The following is a 26347-nucleotide window of genomic DNA, read 5'->3' as shown; positions in this document are numbered from 1 at the left end:
TATTAGTAACTTAAGAATTAACTTATGTAACAAACTTTTTTATTCTTATAATTTTATTATGTATACGAGGACGTTTGTACCCTCGTTAATACCTCGCTCTTTACACTAAATCGTAAGATTTGTCCCAATCGTAAGATTGCCGTAGAATAAATAGTTGAAATTACTAAAAATACTTTAGCATCAAGAGCGAGGTATTTATCTCCTCTTAAATACCTCGGTCTTTATGCTAAAGTATTTTTAGAACCCCTTATATGCGTAATAATCTCTGTTCATTTTAAGTTTCAATACTACTCCTTACTTTCAATTGAAAAAACATTGTTTTTTTATAGTAATGCTAGAAAATCCTGCGCCCCTTTCATTGAATTTTTCTTCCCCCATGACACATTCCTCCAAGGAAAAATCCTCCCACATAGCCACCTCCCCTCATCCCCACCCCCAAACAATAAAGAATCCCCCTGAAAACGTGCGCACACTTCCCAATAACCATTACTATATGTAAACCCTGGTCAAAGTTTTTAACTTGCAGCCCCTTCACCAGGGATTGTGGTAGAGTAAGTCATTCCCAAAGACATAGTTATTATGGTTTTTGACTAGGCAGAACGAAATGGCTATCTCAAAATTTTGATCCGTTGACTTTGGGAAAAAAAGATCGTGGGAGGGGGCCTAGGTGCCCGCCAATTTTTTTGGTCACTTAAAAAGGGCACTAAAACTTTTCATTTCGTTAGAATGAATCCTCTTGCGACATTCTGGGACCACTTGGTCAATACGATTACCCCTTGGGAAAAGAAAAAAAACAAAAAACAAAAAACAAATAAACACGCACCCGTGATTTTTCTTCTGGCAAAAAATACGAAATTTCACATTTTTGTAGATAGGAATTTGAAATTTTTGCTGTAGGGTTCTCTGATACGCCGAATGCGATGGTGTGATGACTTTTAGGGGGTTTTTGCCCCTATTTTCTAAAATAAGGCAAATTATCTCAGGTTCGCAACTTTTGATGACAAAGACTAAATTTGATGAAATTTATATATTTAGAATCAGCATGAAAATTTAATTCTTTTGATGTATCTTTTAGCATCAAAATTTCGTTTTTTAGAGTTTCGTTTACTATTGAGCTGGGTCGCTCATTGCTACAGTTCGTTACCATGAACTGTTTGATAATAAGACACGTTGTGCCACAAATATACAATTATTAAGGCCATAAATTGCGATTGTCTAAGTGCCATTTCAGAATGACCTAAACAATACAAGATACTCCAGATAAAATGTTATGACTCAAAATCTGACTCCGTCTTGTTATCAGCAGTACAATAGCGCTGCCAAAGTAAAGATCGAAGTACGCTCTATAATTTTTTTGCAAATCGGATGAAAGAAGTTGTTGTAGAAACTTTGGAAGAAAATTATTACGGAAATTGAAATTGCTAATGCCCTTTGAAGGGTGAAAAGCAATCACTATTCCTATTGAGTAATCAAAAGGCTTCTCCTCTCATGCCTCTTCTAAAAGACATATGATCAAAATTTCGAGATAGTCTTTTGGTTCAACATAGTTGAAAGGCCCAATAACTATACATGTGGAGATGACAACACCCCACAGACCATGGGCCAGAGACTGTAAATTATACAATTCACCAATAGCTTAAACATGTTAATTATTATCAGGAAAAGAGCAGGGGTAAGGGAATTAAGATACAAATTCCAGGGAATGTCTGGGGAAGGTCAACTAAATCAAAAGAGGCTATGTCCATACAGGTTCTCAAAAGGGCGAAACAGTAATATTCCAGGATATGATGAAGGGATTATTTAATTGACAAAAGACCAAACTTACATCCTACTACTGCTGATAGTACTGCTACCACTACTGCTACTGCTGCTACTGATACTACTACTACTGCAGCTAAGGCTAAGAGTATTAAGGAACAAATTTCCAGGATTATTGAGTGGGATGTCAAACAAACCCGAAACACACTACGTGCCTACAGGTTGCCAAAAAGAACACATCAGAAATAGATACTACTTAAACCAAAAAATTAAAAAGTTCGTGGTAACAAACTATAGTAAGGAGCGAACAATAGTAACAGAAACTCTAAAAATTATTATTTTGATACCAATATATACATCAAAAGAATTGAATTTCTTATGCTGATTTTAAATATATAAATCTCATCAAGTTTATTCTTACCAATCAAATGTTAGGAGCCTGAGAAAGTTAACCCTGTTTTCGCCAAAAATGGAGAACACCCCATAAAAATCATAGAATCTTAATGAAAAATACTCCGTCACATTCAGCGTGTCAGAAGAACCAACTGTAGAGGTTTCAACCTCGTATCTGCAAGAGTGTGACATTTTGCATTTTTCGCCAGAAGATCACGGATGCTAGTTTTTTTTTTTTTTTTTTTCAGGGATGATCATATCAACCAAGTAGTCCTCGGAAGTCGCAAATGGGGCTCATTCTGACGTAAATTAAAAGCTCTAGTGCCGTTTTAAAGTGACTGAAAACATTGGAGGGCAACTAGGTCCCCTCCCACGCTTATTTTTTCCCAAAGTAACTGGATCAAAATTTTGAGATAGTCATTTGGTTAAGCATAGTCGAAAAGCAAATAAATATTTCTTTGAGGACGACTTAATCACCCAAAGTCCCCGGGGAAGAGCTGCAAGTTATAAACTTTGCCCATTGTCAAAGAATTCGTGGTAACGAACTATAGTAAGGAGCGACCCGGCTCAATAGTAAACGGAAGTGTAAAAAACGGAATTTTTGTACTAATAAATACATCAAACGAATCAAATTTTCATGTTGATTTCAAATATATAAGTTTCATTAAATGTAGTCTTACCTATCAAAAGATACAATCCTGAGAAAATCTGCCTTATTTTGGAAAATAAGAGGAAACATCCCCTAAAAGGTTACAAACTTTGCAAACTGCAAGTTACAAGCTTTGACCAGTGTTTACATACAGTAATGGTTATTGGGAAGCTTACAGACGTTTTCAGTTTTTTTAGTGAAGGAGGGGGATGTTGAGGGAAAAGAGCATGGAATCTTAATGAAAATCACACCATCGCATTCAGCGTATCAGAAAACCCCGCTGTAGAAATTTCAAGCTCCTATCTAGAAAAATGTGGAACGTATTTTTTGCCAGAAGACTGATCAAGGGTGCGTGTTTATTTGTTTTTCTTTTGTTTTTTCCCCAGGGGTGGTCGTATCAACCCAATGGTCCTAAGATGTCGCAATAGGGCTCATTGTAATGGAAATGAAAAGTTCTAGTACCCTTTTTAAGTGACCAAAAAAATTAAAGGACACCTAAGCCCCCTCCAACTCTCATTTTTTCCCAAAATTAACAGATCAAAATTTTGAGATAGCCATTTTTCAGCATAGTCAAGAAACATAATAAGATGTCATTGGGGACAACTTACTCCCTCATAGTTCCCGAGGAAGGGACTGCAAGTTACAAACTTTGACCAAAGTTTACATACAGTAATGGTTATTGGGAAGCTTACAGACATTTTCACGTTTTTTTTGTGAGGGAGGGGGGTTGAGGGAAGGGACCTACGTTGAAGGATCTTTACTTGAAGGAATTTGTCATGGGAGAAAAGAAATTCTATGAATGCGGTGCAAGATTTTCTAGCATTATTTAAAAAATCACTGAAAAAATAATAAATAAAAAGTTTTTCAACCGAAAGTAAGCAACAGCATTAAAACTTAAAATGAACTGAAATTATTACGCATATGAGGAGTTCATCTCCTCTGTCCGTGCGAGGGGTTCAAAGACTTCATTCTTTCCGCGAAAGAACTCTTAGTAATTTTGACTATTTATTCTACGGCCTTTGTGATTCTGGGGTAATTCTTAAAGAACCAGGAAAAAATTAAGCTTTAGTGTAAAGAGCGAAGTATTGACGAGGGGACAAACCCCCTAATATATGTAATAAAATATACAAATATAGAAGTTCGTTACGTAAGTTAATTTGTAATTTACGTTTACTTATTACTAACAAAAACGTGTGTAAAAAAAAAGGTCTAGTAGCTTTTATAAGTTACCAAAAATTGGAGGGCAACTAGGCCTCCTCCCCCACCCCTTTTTTATCAAAATCGTCGGAACAAAATATGAGAAAGCCATTTAGACAAATTATTGTCTAATAAGACAACACTTTGTATGACAATACTTATTGTCAATAAAGTATTGACAAAATAAGTATAAATGTGCGGTGAGCCAAAATCAAAACATGCATTAATTTAAAAACGTTCAGAAATTAAATAAAAAAAAAGTTTTTTAACTGAAAGTAAGGAACGACATTAGAACTTGAAACGAACAGAAATTATTCCGTATATGAAAGGGGTTGGCCCCTCCTAAACACCTTGCTCCTTACGCTAAACTTTTTTATTGTTTTAAAAAGTAGAGTTGTAAGAAAGAGTCAAACCTTAGAGTAAAGAGCGGGATGTTGAGGAGGGGACAACCCCTTTCATATACAGAATAATTTATGTTCGTTTTAAGTTTTCATGTCACTCTTTACTTGCAGTTAAAAAAGCTTGTTTTTTTTATTTAATTTACACATAGAATTGGTTACTGAAGAGGTATCATGACGTTTTCAGGGGATGTTTTTTCTTGTGGTGGTGGAGGGGGGGTCGGAGTTAAGTGAGAGGATCTTTCCATCGAGGAATTTATCATGGGGGAAGAGAATTTCCACTTAAAGGGGTGCTGGAATTTCTGGCATTATTTAAAACAACAATCAGAAATAAAATGAATTTTTTTCATCCGAAAGTAATGAGCAACATTAAAACTTAAAATGAATAGAAATTACTACATATATGAGGGGGTTCGTCCCCTCCACAATGTCTCACTCTTTATGCTAGAGTATTTTTGGTAATCTCAAAAGAGCTATTTTTTCTAACTAAAAGGATTTGTGGTTCAGGGGTGCTTCTAAAGGAATTGGAGCAAAATTCAAACTTTAGCGTAAAGACTAAGGTATTGACAAGGGGGAAAACCCCTTAAAATACGTAATAAAAATATAAGAATACAGAATTTCGCTACACAAGTTAATTTTTAAGTTATGTATATTTATTACTAATAAAAACTTTCGTAAATAAAATTAAAAGTCAGTGACCTTCTTAAGTAAACGAAAAATTGGAGGGCAACTAGGTTCCCTTCCCCGCCCCATTTTTCACAAAATAGTTCGATCAAAACTTTGAGAAAGCAATTTAGCCAAAAAAGTAAAATTAATATGTGAATTTCGGTTTAATTATTCATGTAGGGTGAGCCAAAATCAAATCTTCATTAATTCAAATACATTCAGAAATTTAATTAAAAAAAACAAGTTCTTTCAGCATAAGATAAGGAGCAATATTATAACTTAAAACAAACAGAAATCATTACGTATATGAGGGGGTTTGCCCCGTCCTCAATCCCCGCTGTTTACGCTGAATTTTATTAAATTGTAATTTTATTAATTTCAAAAGAGCTATTTATTCTAATTAGACGGCCTTTCTGGTTCAGGGGTCGTTCTTAAGGAATTGGAACAAAACTTCAAACTTTAGAGTAAGTAGCAAGGTATTGACGAGGATACGAACTAGAAAAATTATAAGGCAACTAGGCACCCTTTACCGCCACTTTTTTCCTCAATATCGTCCGATCAAAACTTTTTAAAACCATTTTGCCATAAAGAGTAAAGTTAATATGCAAATTTTGTTTTAATTATTCATGTGCAGTGATGTAAAACCAACACCTCCATTAATTCAAAATGGTTTTTTCTACTGACAATAAAGAGTAACATTAGAACTTAAAACAAAAAGAAATCATAACTAATATGAGGAGTTTGTCCCCTCCTCAATACCTCGCTCTTATTTTTAGTAAATTCAAAAAGCTATTTATTCTAATTAAACGATCTTTGTGGTTCAGGAACCATTCTTAAAGAAGTAGAAAAAATTTGAACTTTAATGGAAAGAGTGAGGTATCGACGAGGGGGTGAGCCAAAAAAATTGGAAAGCAGCTAGACACCCTTACCAAACCCCTTCTTTGCTCAAAATCGTCCGATCAAAACTTTGAGAAAGCCATTTAGCCAAAAAAAGTGAAATTAATATGTAAATTTATTTTTAATTATTCACATAGGGACAGCCAAAATGAAATCTTCATTAATTCAAAAACGTTCAGAAATTAAATTTAAAAAAACAAGTTTTTCTTAGCTACAAATAAGGACCAACATTAAAGCTTAAAACGAGCAGAAATTGTTCCGTATATGAAAAGGGCTGTCCCCTCCTCAATGCCCTGTTCTTTACGCTAAGGTTTGACACTTTCTTTCAATTCTAATTTTTAAAACAACAAATAACTTTAGCATAAAGAGTGGGCTATTGAGGAGGGGACAGTCCCTTTCATATACGCAATAATTTCTATTGAATGTCACTCCTTGCTTTCAGCTAAAAAAAACTATTTTTTTTATCGCAAATGAGATAAAAACGAGGACAATAACAACCGGTGAAAAACAGAAGAAAAAACTATGCAAATATTTCGGTTGAGTTTCAATTGACGGTCCTCGATAAAAAAAAAAAAAAAAACGATAAAAGTCTAAAGGGCAATATAAAACAAACCTCAAAACAAACACTGAAACTGAAATAAAGACACTTTCGAAACAACGATGAAAGGGAAACTGGATAAAAAAATATAATATTGAACGGTATTTCACAGTTTCATTTATGTAAAACATTTTTAAAGGCTAATTGCTACAAGGTGGGGTATTATCGGATATAATATTAAGTTGCAAAATATAATTGTGTAGAGGAATGTTAAAATGATTTGTTTTAATAAGTCTTAGGGGCTTTGAAAAGTTTCTCCAGTGTGTTATATTGAGGGCAACCTTCGGGTGAATGTGCTTTTTTATTTCAACTGCCTCCTTGTATACTTTAATGAGACCTTTAATGGGCAATAATGAATGTATTATCAAACAAAATGAAACGATATGGCTTCTCAGAGACGTGTTGAGCAAATGTGGAGCCAAAAGTCTCTGGCTTATTGCACAGTCCCATTGTCTTGTCGATTGAAGACCTGTGTTTTGATATCCTCTTCACAGTTACTCTTGGGTTCTGCCAACATAAAACAGCCACAAGAACAAAGGATTTTATAAACACCACTACCCACAATGGGACTGGTTTTACCTTTGCCGCTGTTGAAACAACTTTATATTGTATTTAAATTTTTAAAAGTGCCATTTACCTTTTTTGGATTCTTTTCAGTTTGTCACTCAGTTTGGGAAGATAGGGTAAAACAGTGACAAATTTCTTATCACCCACTAAGGGGATGATATCTGTTGGGGGTTATGAAGTTGATGCATTTTTTTCTGGCTTCTATTGTCTTTTTACTATGAGGAACTTCAATAGTTTTATGAAGTATCTATCACAAAATAAAATGTCCTTAAGATATTTCTCGCCTAGTTTCAAGTAGGACTACTTTTTCAGCTATTTATAGAGGGGATAAACTGTGGAAAAAGCTTGTTCCAAGTACCAAAGAATTGCCCATTAATCAATTAAAAACTGAGCTGCATGTCGGGTTACTTGGTAAGTATACCTTTGAAATAGATTGAGATTGATGGATTTAATATTGGCAGTAATTATTTTTTTGTTTTTTTCGGGATCATGATATTATGTTGTTTTATTGTGTATGAATTATTTATCTAAGTTTTTTTTTCTCGGTAAATGGTTTCACCTTTCTGCTTGTTATAGATTAACTCATTGTTTTTTTTGTTTTTTTGTTCTTTGTTTTTATTATTTTTCTTCTCTTCTATTTTTTGTTAGTAGCACACCCTCACAAGTGCCGCTTTTGGTGTGCTACCGCTTGATTTTGTCTCTGTTATTTCTTTTGGATAATAAGTTAATACTAGTACTACTAAATTCCTTTCTGGGACTATATGAGCTTCTGTGCATATTTTTATTAAACGATCTACCAATTATATAACTACTCCTCTTTTTACACAAGGAAAGTGGTTGGAAGAAGTATGAAAATACATATTGTTATGTTTAGGCTTTCTATGAATAGAAAATACAAGAGTAAGAGATTTATTGAAAATTAAGACGTCTAAAAAAGGCAGGTTGTGTATATCTTCTGCTTCTATGAACGAACAGTTAAAATACAAAATGTTAAGATGAGTCAAGAAGCAGTTAGATGACAGCTGAGGAAAGCGGAACTTTCAAGCCAACTTGTCTGTTGTTATTCCAAATGGCAATAAAGTTGCTGCTATTCTTGAATAAGCCATGCATTGTACTTTTTAATTTTTTCCATACATAATTTGGTGCAAGGTTGTTGCATTATTATTATTATTATTATTATTATTATTATTATTATTATTATTATTACTATTATTATTAGCCTTTGTTTATGTATATTATGGTATTAGGGGGTAATTGAGTGAGAGTGTTTTTATCCTTCTTTAATTTTTGTTTTTTTAATTAATTTGGTTGAGAATCAGAGGATTGCAGCCTTCCAACATCAGGCTGTTTGAGCCTTCGTTGGGCGGTTCTGAGTATTTATAGTTTTTGTAATTTAGTGATTAATAAAGAGTTCATTCATTCATTTTTTATAAGTTTATAATGTTTTACCAGTACTGTTTTACTGGTCCATCTATAAAAAAAAATAAACATCTTTTCCCAACATAATTAGGATTATTGGCAGCATGTAAAATACTGTCAACAATTTCAAGCTGTTTTTACTGCAGAAGCCAATACACACTACCTCCGTAAGTTTTGATCATTTTCATTAGTCTGAATGTTGTCTATGCCATATTGTTCCACCAAAAAATAAAACAACCTTCTATTGTCATTGTATTTAACTTGAATGCAATAATGGGATATGCACGCTTTACTTATAGATCTTCAGATAAATTACTTTGTCTTGCATGCCGAATGAAATCCCCTACCAACTGATTTTTGAATCTATCTTAAAGAGCCTTTGGATCTGCAGGATTACCAAAAACAAGAATCTGTATGAAGAGTATTCGCATTACAGAAAGCATTCTGAACTGTGCTGATTCTTCTAGGGCGTCAAACCACTTTTTATTATCAAATTCAAGGCTATGAGCCAGGCTTGGTTTTTTGAATGTGGAATGAACAATATTATCAACTGTTTTAAGATCTCAAAAACTTGTTGCACTCTCCGTTTGATGCAAAAGTACTCACAAATAGAAGCACTCAGTATGAGCCAAAAATTTACATTGTGAATTCGTCCAAGGACACGGAATCAACTTATTCTTTTTTCCCATGTATTGGCATTTCCATTCTATCTAAAGTGTTCCGTCCTGTATTATGTGGGTGGTGGACCTGTGACGATTGACACTCTGAATGATAATGGTGAACGGCTGCTCATTTGCTGCATCACCTATTACAAGAGATATTACGAAGCACACATGGTAGAGCAATGATGGCAAGACAAAAAAGATGCTAGACTACATCATTGTTCGATGAAACTGGCTTTCAGCTGTCCAGAACTGCCACTCATACAGAGGTGCAGAGCTCGGAAATACAGACCATTGTCTTGTTTTTGCAAGGATCAAACTCCGACTGAGGGTCAACAAGAGTAACTGCTATTCATCCAAGAAGATTGACACCTCTCAACTGAAGCAAGATCCCTCGTTTCGTGAGCAGTATATGGTTTAGGTCTCTAACCTTTTTGGGGCCCTGCAGCAGTGTTTAGAAAGCGAGTCAGTGTGGAACACTTCCAGGGTCAATGTTCTCACTGCAGCTACAGAAGTTGTGGGCTTTAAGCAGCAAAAAAAGAAAGAGTGAATCAGTAACCAGACGTTCGGAGTGATTAAGCAGAGACGGCTAGCGAAACTACAAGGAGATAAGACAATCCACAGACAGCTCAATAAACAGCGCAATTCTATGCTCTACAAAGACAAGAAAGACTTCATTGAAGGCGAAGCCACCGAGCTCGAGCAAGCTGCCCAAAAGCAAGACATAGGTGCAACATTCAAGATCTTGCTTGAGCTGACTGGTCAACACACCCTGGCGTCCAAAAGCCTGAAAACAGTGAATGGAGAAACCATATACGATCAATCCCAATGTCTTTGTCTATGGAAGAAACACTTCGATACACTGCTCAACTTAGATCCACCCGATTCCATTGACCCAGGGCTTGTTGCTGCTGTTCCAAGAGGTTACCACTGCCCCCGACAGTGACGAATTTTCTCCTGAGGAGATCAGATTGGCCGTATAGAAACTTAAGAACAATGAAAAAGCCGGCACTTGTGGCATTGCTTCCAAGCTACTCACAACAGGCGGCCCTGCAATGATACTGTGGTTGCAGATAACTTTCAGCATAATATGGCAAACTGAATTTATACCATCAGACTAGAAAAAAAGGAATCCTTGTGCCAGTGTCTAAGCGCAAGGACAGCAAGACGGACTGTAGCAACTACCGCGGTATCACTTTACTGTCCGATCCCGGAAATCTGTTTGTAATGCTACTGTTGAAACGTGCAATAAGTTTCCTACATACTTTGCGCGACCCCCAACAAGCCGGATTCATGCCAGGAAGATCGACAACTGAGAAGATTCACATGGTTAGACAGATGGTTGAGAAGACAATGGAATTCAACAAAAAAGACTACATAGCTTTCATTGACTTTTGCTCAGCCTTTGACACTATTGACAGACCGTCCCTTTGGCTAATCCTGAAAGTTGCGGGCCTACCCGCAAAGATAGTCAGCCTGTTCAAAGAGCTTTACAGCAACACAGAAACCGCCGTCCTGGTTAACGGGAAGCTTTCTTCTTCCTTACCAATACGAAATTAAGTACGGCAAGGATGCACTGCTGCGCCTGAGCTGCTTAACTGTGTCATCGACCACATCCTGAACAAAGCTTACTGTGCCCACCCTTTCGGCATCAGTTTTGCCGAGAGGACTCTGTCCGATGTTGCCTCCACGGACGATGTAACTGTCTTTAGTGACAATCTCGACCAACTTAAGTCTGCACTCGAGCCGCTATCCTCCTAAGTCTCTAGAGTTGGGCTGCAAATCAACTGGAAGAAAACGAAGATCATGCCCATAGAAAAGACTGCATCCGTGCCACTCTCAATTGTTGTTATTAACGGCCAAGCTGTCGATGTAGTAAGCTAGTTCGCATATCGCGGGTCAATTATATCCTCAAGTGGCACACTTGAAGCGGAAATCTCAGCTAGATCAACCAAGGCAAGCTCTCTTTTCGGACGACTCCCGGGAGCAGTCTTCCACAAACCGCATATTAGCCGCCATAGTAAAGCCTGAAATTACAACGCCGCAGTCTGAAGCATCATGCTGTACTCGTCTTAGACATGGTTGATAACCTGGACACAGCTAAGAAGGGTCAATGATGTTCAGGCTAGACACCTATGTCGAGTCAAAGGCTTCAAATGGTATGACAAGATCCACAATACCCAGATCCTGAAGACCTTCAAGCTGGCAAGCCTATCTACCTAAGCAGAAGCTTGCTCTCCATGGTGGCATGGCCACCTACTCCATCTCTGGCTAAGTACCCCCACAAGGATCATCTCGGACTTCAATCCCTTAGAAAATTGATGGAAACGCCCTCAAGGAAGGCCAAGCACTAGATGGGCTGATGTAATAAACCAACGCCTGCTCTATCGCAAAATCAACCCAAATTAGGCCCCATCCTTAGCCCTGGACGGGGCTACCTGAAGAAGACTGATGGCGGTGCCTTCTCGTTCCCTCTAGGTTGTTGACCCTGCTGAGCAAGAGCGTTAAGTCAAAGTTAAGTCAAGTCTCAATGATTCCACAAAACCATAACATTAGCCACAAATGGGCCCAAAAGTTGGTGTTTCAGAGAAAATGTTTTCAAAGCAGAGATTTCAATAAATTGAACATAAAAGGGCCAAAAACGGCGAAAGGCTCGTATCCATTGGTAGGCCCATAATTTGGCTGAAAAATTGGTTATTGTATTGAAAAAATAAGGAAGAACTATTGCAAAGATGGACGAGACGCATAATAATTTCGAGATCTAGTGCTTTTCGTTCGTTTGGAACATTATTATTTTTTATTAGTTCAACGGCCCTCTCAACATGCTCTGAAATTTTGAACTTAACAGTCGAAACTGAAATTCCTTATTTGCCCTTTGCTGATATAGCCGGACCGCACGTGGCATGTTTTCGATCTAATTCAACGTCATTCTCGACATTCCTGAAGATCTCTCCTTAATATCTTTAGTCTTGGTAATAGTTTAGCATCAAAATTAGTTGTACTTAGCATACAGATTTACCTTTTGAGTAGCTCAACTGCCCCCTAAACATGTACTAAAAGTATCAACTTAATGATCTGCGCTTTTCCTAGTATTAGGCTGTTGTGTTCTTTTGACAACCTGCATGGTCATAGTGTTTTTTTATTTAGTTTAACACCCCCTTAATATTACCTGAAAGTTTTACCTTATTACCCTTTGATTCAGTAGCGGTAGTAGTAGCAGTAGTTGTTGAAGAAGTTGTATGCGTATATTACCTTTTGGTTAGTTCAATATCCTCCTCAAAATCCCCAAAAGTTTCACTTTAATACGTTTTACCTCAGTAATACTAGTGGTTGCAGTAGTAGTTTTGGAGAAGTATTTGTAGTAGCAATAGCAGAAGTATCGACATTAGGACATTTTGGTTTGTTCAACATGCCATAAAACTTTAACTTAATACTCTAACTGGTTCCTAAAAAATTTCTGATCCGTCCTTTTGGCAACGTGCATCTACTTAGTGTGCTTTTAATTATTTTAACATCCTTCTAAACACTTCCTGAGAGTTTTCCCTTAATGCCCTTAGCTTCAGTAGTAGTCATAGCAGTTGCAGTAGTGGCAATAGCGGTAGCACGCACATGGTGCCTTTCGGTTAGTTCAATATCCCCCTCAACATACCCTGAATGTTTCCAGTCGATACTCTAACCCATAAAATTTGATCTTCGTGCTCTAAGCTGTTCCTGATATATTGCTGATATCTTCTATTCACTACCTTCATGCACATATTTTGTGTTGATTTGTCTGAACATTTTCCAAAACATAGCCTACCTTGGAGGCTATATCTTAGTACAGCTAGCTTCAGTAGTAGTAACTGTACTAGCAGTAGTTATACACTTAGCATCCACTTAGCATCAGTTTTATTCAAAAATGCCCTCAACATGCCTTGAAATTTTTGGACTTAATACCCTGATCAGTTTCTGGAACATTGCTGATACGTCCTTTTGACAATCTGTTTACACATAGTGTGTTTTTATTTAGTTCAACAACTCCTCAACATTGTTTGAAATCATGCTATGCATTTTAATACCCTTAGCCCTAGCATTAATACTTGTAGAAGTTGCAACAGTAATAGTAATAGCAGTCGTAGCAGCAGTAATGGTAGTAACAGTAGAAACAGTATCAATTGCATGCAAATATTTCTTTATGGTATGTTCAACATCCGTATTCTTCCTGCTTCAGCTTAATATTCTAAGCAGTTCATATAACTAATTTTTGAGACCTCACTGGCTATCACGGCAAAACAAAAAATCACAAAGAATAGAGAAACAAGGACAATAACAGCCAGTAAAACAAAGAAGAAATTATTTTATAGTTTCCCGAAACTTCTTCTACGCCCAATTGTGGCTTCTTATAGCTTTCCGGCTGCCAGATTGGAAAAAAGGTTGTCCACAATTTTTGTCCCCATGTGCCAACGCAAACTTTTTATATTAGAAATTCACCTTTTTGAATAATTAAATGACTTTGAAACAGCAAAAAATTACGATTTTAGTTAGTTTTTAAGCTATTTTCATGTGTACAACTTGTAATATTAAAAAAAAAAAAAACAATATGAATTTGCTCTTCAAAGGAAACTAGAAGACAAAATTGACCATTGTAGTACTACTGCCACTCGTACTACTATCAATAAGATTAATTGTACTGAGGTAAACATTTCATCGACTGCTGAGGGAAATGTTGGGATAAATCAAAACATACTAAGTGCATGTAAGTTATTGAAAAAGCCGTGTCGGCAAAAAATATACACGGCTTAAAGTACTACGTTGAAACTATCAGGCCACGTTGAGGGGATGTCAAACTAACCGAAATGGCACTATATTAATACTCTCAATGCCACGACTACTAATACTATCAGACCGATCCCTATTACTATTCCCAATTTTACTACTACTATTATAGCTAATATCAAGGGTATGATCGTAAAATTATCAACACACTATGCGCAAGATGGTTGTCAAAAGGGTTTTACCGTAATATATAAAGAACAGATTAGATTATTTTGTTCGAGCTTTCAAGGTATATGGAAAGGAATGTGGAGTTAAATCCAAATACAATATGTAAATGCTGGTTTTCAAAAAAGCATATCAGCAATATCCCCCAACGCCTTAAGATATTAAGCTAAAAGAGTTTCTTTTGCAACTACTTCTAGTGCTATTACTGTTATTATTGAACTAAATCAAAATAGTTGAAGTACATCCAGGTTGTCAAATTAGCATAGGAGGGACATCTTAGGACTGAAATAGGGTATAAATTAGACACTTTCTGGGAAAGTTTATGCTGCTATGAAACTAAATTAATAGGCGCTATTTGTATGCTGCTTGTTAGCAGGGTGTTTCAAATATATTTCAAGGACGGCTGGAAGTATTACGTTTAAACTTTCATAGCTACTACTACTACTCCTGCTACTACTACTAAAGAACTAAATCAAAAGGGATTAAGTGCATGCAGGTTGTCAGAATAGCCTGGACACTATGTCTTAGGAACAGAAGAAAGTATTAAGTTTTATTTTTCATGGAAGGTTGAAACAGTACAATACGAAATCAAAAGGTCCTATTTGACTGTCAAAAAGGCATATTTTCAAAATGACAGTAACAGCTAGGAGTATTAAAGTGATAAATTCTGAGTATGTTACTATAAATGTTGAACTATGTGAAGAGACAATATGTCATTCAAAGTTTGCTTTATGGGCGTTTTTACAATATCGTTGTAACGTATAAAGATACCAAGTTGAAGCTTTCAGGGCTACATTTGGATTAGCTAAGGTCATTCAGATAAAATCTTCAGAAGATACTGGGGTGTTGAACAAAATTAAAACACACTAAATACATTCAAGTTGTCCAAATGACACGTCATTAATACCTAAGAAATGGCTGAGAGTATTAAGGATAAACTTTCGGGCCTGCTACAGCCATGACTACTAGTACCATTCTTCTACACCTATTATATATGCTACTATTGCTACTATTGCTACTACTACTGCTGCTACTACCGCTACTATTATGATGAATTACAACTTTAAATGCCTGCATTTATGTTTACTTAGGGCTGCAAAAACTTGCAACTGCAACTAACTAAGACAGCGGCTCAACCTGCTTGTGATCACGACTGTAACAGCTTGCAACTGTGATTACGATGACTGTGAATACTTGACGCAGTGACTCTAACTGTTTGCAAACACCAATACTTGCATCTGCTACCATCACTGCTTGGAATGGCGACTACGAGTATATCCAACTACCAATTACGATTGTTTCTACTGCTCCTACTAATGCTACTACTACTATCACTGCGACTAATACTACAACTACTACTTACTACTACTACTTTTACAAGTACTACTGTAAGTACTACGACTGCAATTACAGCAGCTACTACTCATACTACTCATACAACTCATACTACTAATGTATACTCATACTAATCATATACTCATGTATCTATTCACATATGAGTATATGAGTATATACTCATATACTCATTTAATCATGTATACTCATACTAAACATACTACTCATACAAAAATCATACTCATACTACTAATGAATGTAATCAAAAGAGTTTAGGCAGATCTAGGTTTGGAAAATGACACAGATGCAATGTCTCAAGAATAGAATAGTTTATTAAGTTGAAACTTCCATAGAAAGTTGAGGGGGATGTAAAAATAAATTGGAGTAAACTATGAGTATCCAGATTTTCAAACGGGTGTCAGTGAGACATCTCAGGACAAACCAGGGTATTACATTGAAGCTTCAGGGTATGTTTTTGGGGGTATCAAAATGAATTAAAAGGAACTATGTGCATCCAGTTTTTTCCAAGTGACATCTGCAACACCCCAGGAGTGGCAAGATGGTTGTCAAAAGGGTTTTACCGTAATATATAAAGAACAGATTAGATTATTTTGTTCGAGCTTTCAAGGTATATGGAAAGGAATGTGGAGTTAAATCCAAATACAATATGTAAATGCTGGTTTTCAAAAAAGCATATCAGCAATATCCCCCAACGCCTTAAGATATTAAGCTAAAAGAGTTTCTTTTGCAACTACTTCTAGTGCTATTACTGTTATTATTGAACTAAATCAAAATAGTTGAAGTACATCCAGGTTGTCAAATTAGCATAGGAGGGACATCTTAGGACTGAAATAGGGTATAAATTAGACACTTTCTGGGAAAGTTTATGCTGCTATGAAACTAAATTAATAGGCGCTATTTGTATGCTGCTTGTTAGCAGGGTGTTTCAAATATATTTCAAGGACGGCTGGAAGTATTACGTTTAAACTTTCATAGCTACTACTACTACTCCTGCTACTACTACTAAAGAACTAAATCAAAAGGGATTAAGTGCATGCAGGTTGTCAGAATAGCCTGGACACTATGTCTTAGGAACAGAAGAAAGTATTAAGTTTTATTTTTCATGGAAGGTTGAAACGGTACAATACGAAATCAAAAGGTCCTATTTGACTGTCAAAAAGGCATATTTTCAAAATGACAGTAACAGCTAGGAGTATTAAAGTGATAAATTCTGAGTATGTTACTATAAATGTTGAACTATGTGAAGAGACAATATGTCATTCAAAGTTTGCTTTATGGGCGTTTTTACAATATCGTTGTAACGTATAAAGATACCAAGTTGAAGCTTTCAGGGCTACATTTGGATTAGCTAAGGTCATTCAGATAAAATCTTCAGAAGATACTGGGGTGTTGAACAAAATTAAAACACACTAAATACATTCAAGTTGTCCAAATGACACGTCATTAATACCTAAGAAATGGCTGAGAGTATTAAGGATAAACTTTCGGGCCTGCTACAGCCATGACTACTAGTACCATTCTTCTACACCTATTATATATGCTACTATTGCTACTATTGCTACTACTACTGCTGCTACTACCGCTACTATTATGATGAATTACAACTTTAAATGCCTGCATTTATGTTTACTTAGGGCTGCAAAAACTTGCAACTGCAACTAACTAAGACAGCGGCTCAACCTGCTTGTGATCACGACTGTAACAGCTTGCAACTGTGATTACGATGACTGTGAATACTTGACGCAGTGACTCTAACTGTTTGCAAACACCAATACTTGCATCTGCTACCATCACTGCTTGGAATGGCGACTACGAGTATATCCAACTACCAATTACGATTGTTTCTACTGCTCCTACTAATGCTACTACTACTATCACTGCGACTAATACTACAACTACTACTTACTACTACTACTTTTACAAGTACTACTGTAAGTACTACGACTGCAACTACAGCAGCTACTACTCATACTACTCATACAACTCATACTACTAATGTATACTCATACTAATCATTTACTCATGTATCTATTCACATATGAGTATATGAGTATACTCATATACTCATTTAATCATGTATACTCATACTAAACATACTACTCATACAAAAATCATACTCATACTACTAATGAATGTAATCAAAAGAGTTTAGGCAGATCTAGGTTTGGAAAATGACACAGATGCAATGTCTCAAGAATAGAATAGTTTATTAAGTTGAAACTTCCATAGAAAGTTGAGGGGGATGTAAAAATAAATTGGAGTAAACTATGAGTATCCAGATTTTCAAACGGGTGTCAGTGAGACATCTCAGGACAAACCAGGGTATTACATTGAAGCTTCAGGGTATGTTTTTGGGGGTATCAAAATGAATTAAAAGGAACTATGTGCATCCAGTTTTTTCCAAGTGACATCTGCAACACCCCAGGAGTGGCTAAAGGTGTTAAGTTAAAATTGACAGGACATTTTGAATAGGAAATTAAAATAAATTAAAATACACTATTTGCACCCCAGGTCATCAAAAAAGTTTATCTGCAATATCTCAGGAAAAGTTAACGGGAATAAAGTTAAAACTTTCAGGTCAAATGGAGGGGGAAAATAAATTAATATCTGTCAATACTCATGGATGTAGCATGATAGGGGTTACTATTCCGTCAGCCCTATTGAATCCCAAAGAGCATGCAGACTTTTAACCCAACCGTTTGAATAATTTCCCCAGTACTCATCAATCTAAAGCATTATAATACAACTATTATTGCATATTGATGCAAAATATTGTCAAATATATAAATAATAACCAAAAGTCGGGGTTCTTATATAGAAAAACCAAAAACAAAAAATACTTAAAACAATCTTTTCTTGGCCAGTTAAAAAGACTAAATCAATTAAAAATGAATATAGATTAGTTTGAAAAACTTTTAACGAAAGCAGTTTTTCAAACAAAAATGAAAAGTTACATTAAACCGAAGATGACCAAAAATGACGTTAAATGAATTTTCAAGCGTAAAACTACTATAAATCACCAACAAAAAGAAAGTAAAATCAAATAGGAACAGTAGAATAAATGACCACGTCAAACTCAAAACAAGCAGAGACTGCCACAAAGTGGCGTAAGGCTAATGTCCTGGTGTCTTTTAAACATCAAAATATAGTTTGCACTTTAGTGAAAGCAGATTCAATTTGAACGTTTTCTCTTTTTTAACCTTAATAAATCCAAACTTTCGACAACTTTAGGAACGAATAAATATGATGGTTCTTTCTTTCTATCTTTTTTTTGATGCTACGAGAAATGAAACTGGAAATAAATATTGTTTTTCAATAAAGTAAAAATTTTGTTCTGGTTTCTGAAAGGCACAAAGACTCTAGTCCTACATCTAATTACAGTAGTTTCTTCCACAGAAACAACCTCGAATAATAAATTAACTTTGTCTCTACACATCTTTGGTTCAAGGTAGCTCTTTACTTTTCTTTGAAAAGCTTCTTTTGTGGAAGAGTTTTTATTAGTTAATCTAAATAAAAACCCACAATCATTAATAGCAAATTCAATCTATTCTCAAAAAAGAGAAAAAAGAATATATTTCATTACAGTGTATCAGTGCGTGTTTACTGATTTCAATCTTAACCAATATTATTTGTTTTACATTCCCAGTTACGGCCAATATTCTTTACTATAGTATTTTTATATGATTTTAATGTGATGCCCGTTCCAAGAAACATGAAATTACAGTATATATTGTATACAGTGTATACGGTGTTTGATGTATTTGGTGCTTTAGTGTATCAGTGTATATCGCATTACAGTGTATCAGTGGGTGTTTACTGATTTCACTCTTAACCAATATTATTTGTTTTACACTTTCAATTATGGCCAACATTCTTTACTATAGTATTTTTTAAATGATTTTGATGTGAGGCCCGTTTCAGGTTGCCATTCTATTCAAGGCCTTTCCCTAATTTATTTTGCTGTTAATTATTTTTTCTGAATTTTTTTTTGTCTTCTTCTCGTCTTTTCCTCTTTCTGTTTTTTCTTTCTTCCTTCATCAGTCGAGTTTCTTTTGTATTGAGTAGCTTGATATGAACATGGTTTTAACTAGCTGAGGGTGATAACCTCACTCGCCCTTCCAAGCTTATTGCTTTTCTTGGCAGACGAACGGCAAATAGTGTTTAGTTTCTTTTTCTAACAAATGTATATCTCATATATTTCATATAGAGAACTCAGATAAATTACTAATTCTTCATTGATCCAAAGAAGTTTTGAGAAAAATAAGAAGAAAATGATAAGGTTACGGACTCCTCGCAAAATAGATTATCTGCCATTAAGTTTCAAAGGGTTTCCAAAAATACATAATTTTATATTTGTGGTATCACTCCTGACTCAACTAAAGATGTTTTTAACGTACCTAAGGATTTACCGCGTGGTAGCAAAATGCATTCAACGGGTTCAGTTCGTCCTTCGCCATTTTTTCCTAGGCCTGAACCCATGACATAGCCCAGTTTCGCCATCATTTTCGATCCAAATCCCTGAAAGATAATCACATAATATACAAAATACACACACACACACATATATATATATATATATATATATATATATATATATATATATATATATATATATATATATATATATATATATATATATATATATATATATATATATATATATATATATATATATATATGTATATATATACCGTATGCGGTTTCCAGTAAAGCGCAAATTGTGTTCTGGTCTTCAGAAGGCATGTGGGTTATCAGCCCTACTCATAGTAATTTTTGCTCGTTTTGAGCTCGACTGGGCTATTTGTTGTAATCTCAGTTTTTTTTTAGTATTATTTATTTATTGATAAATATTTGTGGTAGTTATATGCTTGGAAGATTATTTGGCTTATTTTTTCCTCATTCTTGGCTTAATGGAGCTCCTTACTTTTCTTTGAAAAACTATTCTTATGGAAAAAGTTTTTTTTTTAATTAATTTCTGTTCTTTTTTTGTTGATAAAGTATTTTTCAAAGAAAAAATATTGTACATTTTATCAGTTTTTTTTTCTATAAAAATTCAAAGCATGGGTTGCCATTTGTATGCTGGAGAAATTTTTTCAACAATTTTTAATCCTGACAAATCCAATATAATTCTTAATTTAATACTACAGCTTCTGAGGTTGAACTGAAAATAAAATTAATGTACTTCACAAAAGATTCTATGTATACTCTTTGACAACCCAGATTCACTTAAACTCTTTTTATTAATTTAAATTGTAAGAGCAGAAATAGTAAAAGTAGTATCCTCTTAAGTTTCAACTTAAAACCCTTAGTCATTCTCGATATATTGCTGAGGTGTCTTATTGGCCACCATACACACAATACCTTTGGATTCATTTTAAGGCAACACTTAGTTTTAAAGCATAATGAGCCAATTTCGTAATTGGGAGGGGGGTGACATGCCTAATGCCCCTAAAGCCAATGCTGAACCGATCCATTATGCAAAATAAAATGGCTGTCTCAAACTTTTGACTGGATGCGTTTTGAAAATTAATGGGCTTAAGAGAAGGATTGCTTGCCATCCAATCTCTTGTTACTTTGTAAAAGGGGACCAAACAATTGCGTGTAATTTTACTGCAAGGGGAAGGGCCCTCCCTTTAAAATATCTAGTAAAAACGTTTCAAACAAGTAACAAAGTAAAAATATACTAAATTATTTTATTTTCAGTAAAGTGTAAATTAAATTCTGGTCTTGAGAAGGTATGGGGATTGTCAAAGACATAATTTCCAGAATTTTAAATACGCTGAACAAAATGGCTACCTTAAAATTTTGATTTTATGTTTTCTGAGAAGAGTTCGGCGCGGAGGGGAGGGGGGACTTTCTGCCCTACAATCACTTTTGACTAATAAAGAGGGAACTAGTCCTTTCAATTTCTAATCCAATGAGCATTTTCTTAAGTTTTTGCGACAGCAAATACTCAGCTAAACATTTCTATCAAATGCATTTCGGGAGAATATACTATGTAAATGTGGGAAGGGGGGGGTATCCAGCCTCCAGTCACTCTAAATCTTAAAAAGGCTAATAAAACTTTTCAGCACCAATACAATGAGCCCCATCCGAAGTGTATATGGTCACCCTTTCTATATATCCCTTATATGCCCTCCAGGGCATAACTTACAACCCTTGCCTTGGGGGATGTGAGGGGGGGGGAGAGTCATTCTCAAAGATATAATTTCTCGACCTTACAATTACATCGACAAAAGGGCAATCTAAAAATTTTCATTGGATGGGTTTGGGAAAATGAAGGGAGAGGTTTTGGCGCGGGAGGGGGCTAGTTGTCCTTCAATTACGTTCCATTACAAAAAAGTTCCCTTTCAATTTCTAATCAAATGAGCTGTTTTTCAAGTTTCAATGACAATAAATGGCCATCTCAAAATGTTTAGCCGATAAATTTCGGGATAACCCGAGGCGTGGGGCATATCCACCCATCGATCACTCTAAATCTTAAAAAGAGTAATAAAACTTTTAATTACCAATCCAATTCGAAGCGTACACGGTCACCCTTTCTATATATACCTTTTCTATTCCCTTTCTGTATATTCTTTATATAATTTCCGGACCTTTCAGCTACGTTGAACCAATCGATCTTACCTAAAACATATGGCCCGCGGGCTTAAATTGCAACCCTTGCCCTGTGGCGTGTGGCGGGTGCAATCTTCAAAGACATAATTTCTGGACCTGTCAAATATGTTGAACAAAATGGCTACCACAACATTTTGATTGGATGTGTTTGGGGAATTGGTGATAGTGGGAGAGGGGTTAGCTGCCCCCAAATCACTTTGGACCATTAAAAAGGGCACTGGCACTTTCAATTTCTAACTGACGAGTTTTTTTGTAGTTCCTACGACCATAACTAGAAATCTTAAAATTCCTAATCAGATATATTTCAGGAAAATACGAAGTGTGAGGGGTAGGGGTATCCACACTCTAATCACTCTGAATCTTAAAAAGGGCGCTAGAAATTCTTTTTACCAATCGAATCAGCCCCCATCAAAATTTATACGATCACCTTTCAATATGTACCTTACATGCCCCCAGGGTATAACTTATAACCCTTGCCCTGAGGGCTGTGAGGGGGCTGCCATCCTCAAAGATATAATATCCAGGACTTTTAATTTCTTTGAACAAAGTGCCTATCTCAATATTTTGATTTGATATGTTTGGATAAATTGTGGAAGAGGGAAGGGGTTTAGTTACCCTCCAATAGCTTTTGACTATTAGAAAGAGCACTAGCCCTTTCAATTTTCAATCGAATAAGCTGTTTTTAAAGTTTCTAAGAAAACAAATGGCCATCTAAAAGTTTCTATCAGATACATTTTGCGAAAATAAGTGGTGTGTATGGGGGGTATCCACCCTTAGATCATTCCGAATCTGAAAAATAAAACTAGAACTTCTGATTAACAGTTGAATGAGCCCCTTCTGTAGCTTGTACAATCACCCTTTCTATATGTACCTTATGTCTCCCCAGAGAATAACTTAAAGCCCTTGTCCTGAGGACTGTGGGGGTTGCCATCGTTAAAGACGTAATTTCCAGACATTTAAATTACATTGATAAATGGCTATTTAAAAATTTTGATTTGACATGTTTGGAGAAATTCCAGGCGTGAGAGGGGGGTTAGCTGCACTCTAATCACTTTCAATTATTAAAAAGGGTACTGACCCTACCAAATTTCAATGAAATGAGCTCTTTGTGAAAATTCTACAAATGGTAGTTTTAGAATTCTTATCTGATGAATTTCAGGAAAAAACGAGGTGTGGGGAGTGGGATATTTACCCTCCAATCCTTCTGAATCTTGAAAAGGGCACCAGAAATTCTGATTATAAATCCAATGAGTCTTCTCCGAAGCTGATACGATCACCGTTTCTAAACATACCTTATATGCTCCTAGGGAATGACCTATAGGGAATGAATTGATATTTCAGTATCAATTCAGAGTTCAAAGTGTCAACATCTAAATTGGATATTGCATGGACATTATTAATCCAGTACGTTTTTTGTGAAGAAAATCAAAATTTCGCAATAGGGATTATAGTGACGCATAAGTATGAATCAGTTGTGCTCTTTGACCAGTTTGACTGGTTTTTCCCAGTAAAGGATAATGGATAACAGAGAGTATGTGCATCGCCCGGTAATGAACTTTTTGCAAAACAACTGGGAAGAAGGTATTGAAGAAGCTGCTATTATTCAACACGCAATAGACTTTTTTGAATGCGGTGTTATTGCTGATGCGAAAAGCGAATTTTGGGCGAAGGTTGCGCCAAATGATAATTGCCCCCGGCGCATCGGTGCGAAAGCTTCTGCGAACAATATGAAAGATATTCTTGATTTTATTAAGAAACTGGACTCTGAGGAGGTATCAACTCCGATTTATGTGATCAAGTCTCCAACCGAGGTCCCGGTTTTGCCCGCAGTTGTGTATTCTAGGCTGTCAACAAAGGTGAATCGCGTGGAACAACTACTCAAGGTTGTTGCCACCAAGCTGGACGCTTATGAACTGAATTACCCGCAATTGCCGAAACCTGCAATTCCCGACTCGCATGCTACTATTGTTGTGTCGAACCTTCCATCTACCCTTTCGGACCCAATAAAACGAAAAGATCTGATAGATCAGATTGATGGACACGAATCAATCACTAGCATTCGCCCTGTTCGTGACAAACTGTTTATCAATATAGATAAGTCAGTTGCTGAAGATTTCCGCTTATCGGTGACTGGTGCGTTTACTGGCTCTTCTGCGAAAGTTCTAACCAAGAAGTTTTACGGACTCCTGAAGGGATCGGACTCCGCCTGATTTTGAACTGTCCCACCTGATATCGTGCCCTGGTGTTTCTGGTGCCTCTAGGCTAGGGAAATCGCTTGCAGTAAAACTTGAATTCTCTGATGCAACATCAAGAGTCGAAGCATTTAGATATGGTCTCAAAGTTGGATACGAAATCCTAAGTGTTTATGAGTTCAAAGCGATTCCCCGATGCTGTAACAATTGCCGATCCCCTGACCATCTCCAGTCGTCTTGTCCCAGTGTTACACCAAAATGTGCGCTATGTGCCGGTCCTCATGTTTCAGATAGAGACTCGCCTTGCAATTTGTCACCTAATTGCGCAAACTGTGGAGGTGATCATGTTTCGTTTAGCCTCACTTGCCCTAAATTGAAAGCAATTTTCAGTCGCAAGTTACCGAAAACAAACTAGTGTCTGAATAAGTATCACTCGTGTACTTCAATATTAATGGGACGAAAAACAAGGACCTGACCATTGATGAACTGTACAGTAACTTTGACATTGTATACTTTCAGGAACATCTTTTGACAGCAACGAGTGTTAATTTCCTGCGCCGCAGTTCCGCCCACTTTGTTTTCACAACAAATGCTAAATCTACTTTTGGAAGGCCTTCAGGGGGTTTAGCATGTATTATAAAACAAAAGCTCGGCTTTCTGTCCCCGTCATGCTATTTCTCTGATGAACATTTATTGGCTATAAGACTTGGTAAAACCGTATTGATAAACACTTACCTGCCTCACGATGGGAAGAATATGACATCGCTTAATAAATTCTCCAAAGCATGCTCTAGTTTGAAAACTCTCCTTCAAAGTATAAGCAAAAATGGGTACGAATTTATTATTATTGGAGATATGAACACTGATGTAAAACGTGATTCTGCTCGTACTGTGAACCTACTTGATTGTCTCCCTGATTACAGAATAATTGCGAAGGATCTACCCTTCTCGTATGTGCATAATTCCGGCAGCTTATCGGATATTGATCACCTGATTTGTTCCCCGTTCATTACATCTTCAACAGTGCATGTCCCCGAAGATGAGCAAGATATTGATCACCTTCCTTTATCGCTATGCTTTTCGATTAGAAAAGATAGTACTGACCAGACTTGTGCTCCTGCCTCTAAATGGTTTGTGTGGAGTAATTTGAAAAATGTTAATATGCCATTATATATTTCAACCCTGGCCATTCTCCTTGGTTCTTTACGTGTACCTTTTCATCTACTCCAGCTGAGTGTTTGTCCTACTAAAAGTAATTACGATCTGAATCATTATTACAACCAAATCGTGTGGTGTTTAAAACGCGCTGAGGAGGTTGCTGTCCCTCAGGAGCGAGTGAGGAAAAGTACAAGGAAACCAATCTGGTCGTGTGACCCTGAGCTGAAAAGTGTGAAAAATAAAGCCAAATTGTGGCTGCGTATATGGGTTGCTAACGGTCGACCATTAGCTGGGAATGTGTTTGAAATAAAACAAAAAACTAAGCGTGAGTTTAAGAAATGTCTGCGATCGATCCGTTACAAAGGGTTAGAATATCCTACCAATAAGAAAGAATGGGACAAAGTGATTAATTCAGCTAATTTAAATAACTCGGCAAATCCTAATTGCCCCATTACGCCTTCTGCATGGTCTGACCACTATTCAGTTATATTTTCCAAAGTGAATTATGCAGTGCACTCGCTTTATTCAAAACTGCTTGATTCGGTTCTCCCGCCTTCCCTGACTCAGGCACAAGTTATTCCCGTTTCAGTTGACGCTGTAATTGCATCTGTTAAGAAATTGAAATCAAGTTCTCTTGATATTGACGGTATCAGTGCTTGTCATTTAAAAATAAATTGCCCGTCTTTGTTTTTCCATTTACAGTTGTTTTTCCAAATGTGCCTTTGTTGTTCCCTCGTTCCGACAGCTTTTTGTGTGGAACTGTCACTTCTGTACTTAAACGAGGTAAGACTCCTTTGGATTGTTCTTCTTACAGGCCTATCACGGTTGCTTGTAATTTT

The 26347-nt window shown here is 36.1% G+C and overlaps 1 protein-coding gene across 1 annotated transcript in view; it reads right to left on the bottom strand.

Annotated features, from left to right (window-relative positions):
- Positions 1 to 26347, bottom strand: part of LOC136024987 (uncharacterized) — a 154568-nt gene that overhangs the window by 87350 nt on the left and 40871 nt on the right. The window contains exon 5 of the mRNA XM_065700598.1: positions 19938 to 20058. Coding sequence (XP_065556670.1) covers positions 19938 to 20058 — 121 coding nt within the window. The remainder of the gene's footprint in view (positions 1 to 19937; positions 20059 to 26347) is intronic.

The sequence above is a fragment of the Artemia franciscana genome, chromosome 3 (assembly GCF_032884065.1).
Source record: "Artemia franciscana chromosome 3, ASM3288406v1, whole genome shotgun sequence".
NCBI lineage: Eukaryota > Metazoa > Arthropoda > Branchiopoda > Anostraca > Artemiidae > Artemia > Artemia franciscana.
The sequence above is the reverse complement of the archived record's forward strand: the minus strand, read 5'-3'. Positions and strand labels throughout refer to the sequence as shown.